Below are 5,515 nucleotides of genomic sequence, written 5' to 3' on the forward strand. Positions count from 1 at the left end.
GGTTACTGCACTCCAGTCTGGGCAACAGAGTGAGACTCCAACTCAAAAAAAAAGAAACAAGGTCTCACCCTGTTGCCCAGGCTGATCTCGAACCCCTGGGCTCAGGGAATCCTCTCGCCTCAGCCTCCCAAAGTGCTGGGATACAGGCGTGAGCCATTGTGCCCAGCTCATCAACATTTTTAATGTTCAAATTTACCTTGTGTGTTTTGAACGTCGGCACTGAATTCCCATCACTAGTCACAATACCAGCACTCTCTTGACCCCTGTGAACATAAAAGGACATTAACTGTAATCAGCTCTATTGATCAGCTTCTTGGAGAACTTTATCAAACACACCTTTTTCAACAAGCAACTGCGAACTCAGTGTGAGAAGACATTAAATGTCACTGGTAATTAGCAATAGCAGCAGATGACATAATAATTAGATATGTCATCTAATCCTAACTGATATGCCAGGTACTGTCCTACACATTTTACACTGTGAATATAAATATAGTTTAAAAGCTGTTGGAACTGCGAATATACTTTAATTCTAGAGGGACCTGACTGAGATCTGAGCGCCATGTGGTTACAATTTTTATTTCACAGATTGTAGATTAACTCACTTTGTTTTTCTTGTTCTATACAATGATTAGAAAGACTTAAACCACCAGGGACGAAACCTCCTGCCTTCTTAGTTAAGGACCCTTGTTAAAGATGAACATCTCTTTTGTTGTCTAGCCTTGCTTAGACCAGATGACATGACCCATGGTTATTATATCCTCCGTAAAAAGTGGGAATTGCAACCTTGTAAAAAAGAAACACAGCCTGTAACCAATCAAATTGCTGTAATTATGCACCAATCTTGTATGGAAAATGTGGTAATCCTGCTAAAACCTCCTCTAACTCCGCTTATATAAATGAAACCTTAACTTTCCTACTTCAGAATGCTGACTGCATTCTTTGGAGTTGGTGTTTCCAGGTGACAAATCTTCAAACTTCGTGCTCTAATACACTCTAGGTTTGGGATGACGGCCTCCTGCCTGCCCCTATACCCTTGTCCACAAGGAACAAAAAGTGTCCAGGTGCGATCCTTGCTCCATTATAATACTAAAATCCCACCCTAGGAGGGGCTTATCTGTTATTTTTTGTACACGTAATATAGGAAGACCCATGCGTCTATACCGTGTTTGCTGGTTAAAACTCCTCTGCAATCATGCCAACATACCTCACCTTTGACACTGCGTATACCCCTTTCCTTATTTAATAAAAGGTCCCAGGCAGCCCTGGGGAGAGGTAGAGAACTCTTCTCCTGAGCTGTCTTCCTTGTACAAACCCCAGTAAAGCCTTGTCTGGAAATCTGTTGAGTCAATTTCTCTCTCTCTTTGAGTCAGGGTCTCATTCCATGGCCCATGCTAGAATGCAGTGGCACAATCACGGCTCACTTCAGTCTCGCCCTTCTGAGCTCAGGCAATCCTTCTGCCTTAGCTTCCTGAGTAGCTGGAACTACAAGCATGCACCATCATGCCTGGCTAATTTATTTTATTTTATTTTTATAGAGACGAGGTCTCGCTATGTTGCCCAAGCTGTTCTCAAACTCCTGACCTCCGGTCAACTTATGTAAGAGTCTAAGAACCCGCCAAGGGTAACATATTTCTTGATGACTTGCAAGGAGTTAGGACTTTCTGCCACTCTTTGGGGGAGCCCAAGTCGACGGACTGCTGGATAGAACTCTCCCCTTGGCTGACATGTGGCCACTCTCCTCTAGTTTTCTGGGGTCTCTGTAATCCTACCTGACATTGCTTTCCTTTTTTTTCTCCCAATTCTCTCCTCCTTCTGCTTTTGTTGGTTTGAGTCACCTTAATACATTTGTAAGGTAAGGAAGGAAACCGCCGGCTCCCAGAGACTGATCACCCCAGTGGGCAGCAGAACAGACCATACCTCCTCTAGCTGGCCCGTGCAGGCTGAACAGCTAGCTGCTGGTGCTTTGGCTTTGAACTTTATAGTTTTATTTACAACTCCTTGGTACTTCGCCTCTCTCTGCAACTCACTGTGGGGAGAAGAGGTGTGTGGTCTTTTTTAAATGTTAGCCTGAGTGTGCAGTCCTGGGGGTTCTGTATGTTGTCTTTGTGAGAAAATGAACAGTACGTGGGTCTAATCCTTGTGTAATCTCCTTCTCTTTTTGTTGGTTTGATATGCCACTTCGTCTGTTGTCACTCAGTCACCACCAAGCACAGGCTCCAAGACAGTAGGCCTTGGACCTGGTATAAGGTTGAGAATTTTGCTATACCTTTGGGGAAAAAGACCTCATACTAAGATAGACAAAGGAGTGTACAGATAGCCTAGCAGCCATAAATCCCTGTCACACTGTCCTTTGCCAGAAGAGATGAGGTCCAGAGTAAAACCCCCAGTGGGACAATAACAGGTGAGAATGGGTCATTTTGTTACCTGCCTGTCAGAGGCAACAAAAAGAACATAGTAAAGTCCATAAACTATAATATTAGAGAGATCTGTCAGGAAAAAGATAAAGACCTAGTGTGGTTTTCCTCAACTAAGTCACTGAGGCTTTTAGAAAGTACAGCAATGCTGACCTAGAGGCAGCAAAAGGCAGGACGTTCCTTGCCACGCATTCCATTCCTCAGTTGGCTCCAGATATCAAGAGAAAGTTACAGAAATGGAGGCAGCATCCCAGACTCAGCTGTCAATCTTGGTAGAGGAGGCCACTGAAGTTTTCCATGAGATAGGACAGAGGAAGCTGATAAAGAAATTGGCCAAAAAATTGCAGCTTTCGGTTGACACAATTAATCTGCCACCTCAGGGTGACCTGAGGAGTCACAGAAGACCAGACAACTGACTGGGACCTGCTGCCTACCCTGTCCTGACCCAGAGTGTCTGAGCCCTCTCCAACTGTGATTACGTGGTAATGGAGATAGATTCACAACCCAGGGAGGCAGGTTACTGTCCCTCTCACAGGCAAGGCCGAGTCCAGTATTATTACTTGTTCTTTTACGTCCCTGAATGTTCTGTCCCATTATGTGGAATGTGCCCATAGGCCCAGCTACTTGGGAGGTTGAGGCAGAAGGATCGCCTGAACCCAGAAAGTCAAGGATGCAGTCAGCTGAGATCTGCCACTATACTCCAGGGTGGGTGATAGAGTGAGACTCTAACTCAAAAAAACAACAAACAAACAAACATGCTTCCCCTACACCCCAAAATCAAGGACCAAGTAAATGCCCCAGTATGGGACATTTATGGTCTGGGAATGAGCTAAGGAAGCTCCCCCAGAAAGAAAAGGCCTAAGACCTGTGTAAACTACCCATCAAGGAAATAATACTCCCTCAAGCCTGAGACAGTTAGAGGGATTCAGGCAATGCTATGTAAAATTTTAAATCATGGAAAGATCAAAGGCATGCCAGATTTTCTGGGATTTCAGCTGGTGTTATGCCCTGTTTATACACACATTTTATTTTATTTTTTAAGTTGGAGTCTCACTCTGTCGCCTAGGCTGGAATGCCATGGCACACTCACGGCCACCCCAGCGTTGACGTGCTGGGCTCCAGCGATCCTTCCACCTCAGTCTTCCAAGCAGCCAGAACTATAAGCACGTGCTACCATGCCTGGTTAATTTTTTTTTTTTTAATTGTAGAGACGAGGTCTCACCAAGTTGCCCAGGTTGGTCTCGAACCCATGGATTCAGGCAATGCACTTGCTTTGGCCTCCCAAAGTGCTGGGACTATAGAGGCTGAGCCACCGAGTCTGGTTGTACACATATTTTGAACTGCTGGATAAATTACAGCAAGGAGGACTGAGACCTCAATGGTTAACCTGCAACTATAGGTTTAAGTAGGCTCTTCTAAAGCTCATAATCTACTTCTTTTTTTTCTTTTCTGCTTATTGAAAATGTGCTGTTTTTAAGCTACTAGTGTTAAGATAAAACTCACTGTTTTAAGGTTACCGGGAGATTTTGTTTTTCTTATACCGTTCAGCCAGTTCTAGCTAAAATGTGAACATTGAAAACTCATGTGAGACGGGGCATAGTGGCTCATGCCTATAATCCCAGCACTTTAGAAAGCCCAGGCAAAGCCGGGCCCGGTAGCTCAGCCTGTAATCCCAGCACTTTGGGAGGCTGTGGTGAGAGGACTGCCCGAGCCCGCGGATTCGAGACCCGCCTGGGCAACTTGACGAGACCTCATCTCTACAATAAATCAAAAAATTAGCCGGGCATGGCAGCGCGCGCCTGTAATTCCAGCTACTTGGAAGGCTGAGACGGAAGGATCGCCAGAGCCCAGCAGGTCGAGGCTGCGGTGGCCGGGAGCGGCCACTGCACTCCAGTCTGGGTGACAGAATGAGACTCCAACTCAAAAAAAAAAAAAAAGAAAGCCCAGGCCAGAGAGCTCAGGAGTTCAAAATCAGCCTAGGCAACAGTGTGAGATCTGGCCTCTACAGAAAATTAAAAAAAAAAGAAAGAAAGAAAGACAGAGAGAGAGAGAGAGAGAGAGAGAGAGAAAGACAGACAGACAGACAGAAAGAAAGAGAAAGAAAGAAAGAGAAAGAAAGAAAGAAAGAGAAAGAAAGAGAAAGAAAGAAAGAAAGAGAAAGAAAGAAAGAAAGAAAGAGAAAGAAAGAGAAAGAAAGAAAGAAAGAAAGAAGAAAACAGTTGAAACTGATTTTTTTAAAAAAAGGTAAAAGAAGGTTTAAAATCTGTCATGGAAACTGCTTTATCAGGGCAAATAAAGTTTAGTAAAAAGGTTCCAATTTTGTCAGAGATATATTTGGATTCGGATGTCTTTTGTAAGATGGCAAGTTTATCCTGCTATCTCATGGCTAGAGTTCCAAGGTGAAAGTTGCTGGATCTCTACTTATATGCGTGTATGTTTAAATGTGCTTACAGATATGTACATGTTATGTGTGGTATCTAGCATGCTATCAAATTGGCTCATAAATGAGGGCTTATAAGTCTAAATGTTTTCCAAGTTCACGTGACTTTACTGATCCTTGGAAAAGAAAATGGTTTTAAAATTAATGATTACAGAAATGTTTTCAGAATTGTCAGCATACATTTTTGTCTGGGTTTATGAACTAGCTAAGTTTAATATTTGCCTTGGCTGGATATTTTAAGTGGCCAGGTTTTGGCATAAAGGTTATGAGATGATAAACCCAGTGAAAACTAGAAAGACCTCTGTGTGCTTTTTGGACAAATAAGACATAAAATTATATTCTTTTTTTTGAGTTGGAGTCTTACTCTGTCGCCCAGACTGGAGTGCAGTGGCCACTCCTGGCCACTGCAGCCTTGACCTGCTGGGCTCCGACGATCCTTCCACCTCAGCCTTTCAAGTAGCTGGAACTACAGGCATGTACTTCCAACCCCAGTTAATTTTTTAATTTATTTTAGAGATGAGGCCTTGCTGCCCAGGCGGGTCTCGAAATTCACTCACGTCACTCACCGTGGGATCAGGCAATCCACTCACCTCAGCCTCCCAAGGCGCAGGATTGCAGGCTAAGCCACCAAGCCCTGCTAAAATTATATTCTTTTTTT

General features: G+C 43.9%; 1 protein-coding gene across 2 annotated transcripts in view; it reads right to left on the reverse strand.

Annotated features, from left to right (window-relative positions):
• The window catches only part of PPAT (phosphoribosyl pyrophosphate amidotransferase), a 56,672-nt gene that overhangs the window by 14,435 nt on the left and 36,722 nt on the right, over window positions 1-5,515 (reverse strand). For both annotated transcript variants that reach the window (XM_021707487.1, XM_008047926.2), the window contains exon 2: window positions 197-263. In XM_021707487.1, coding sequence (XP_021563162.1) covers window positions 197-263 — 67 coding nt within the window. The remainder of the gene's footprint in view (window positions 1-196; window positions 264-5,515) is intronic.

The sequence above is a fragment of the Carlito syrichta genome, unplaced genomic scaffold (assembly GCF_000164805.1).
Source record: "Carlito syrichta isolate Samal-C Ts95f unplaced genomic scaffold, Tarsius_syrichta-2.0.1 Scaffold118186, whole genome shotgun sequence".
Classification (NCBI taxonomy): Eukaryota; Metazoa; Chordata; class Mammalia; order Primates; family Tarsiidae; genus Carlito; species Carlito syrichta.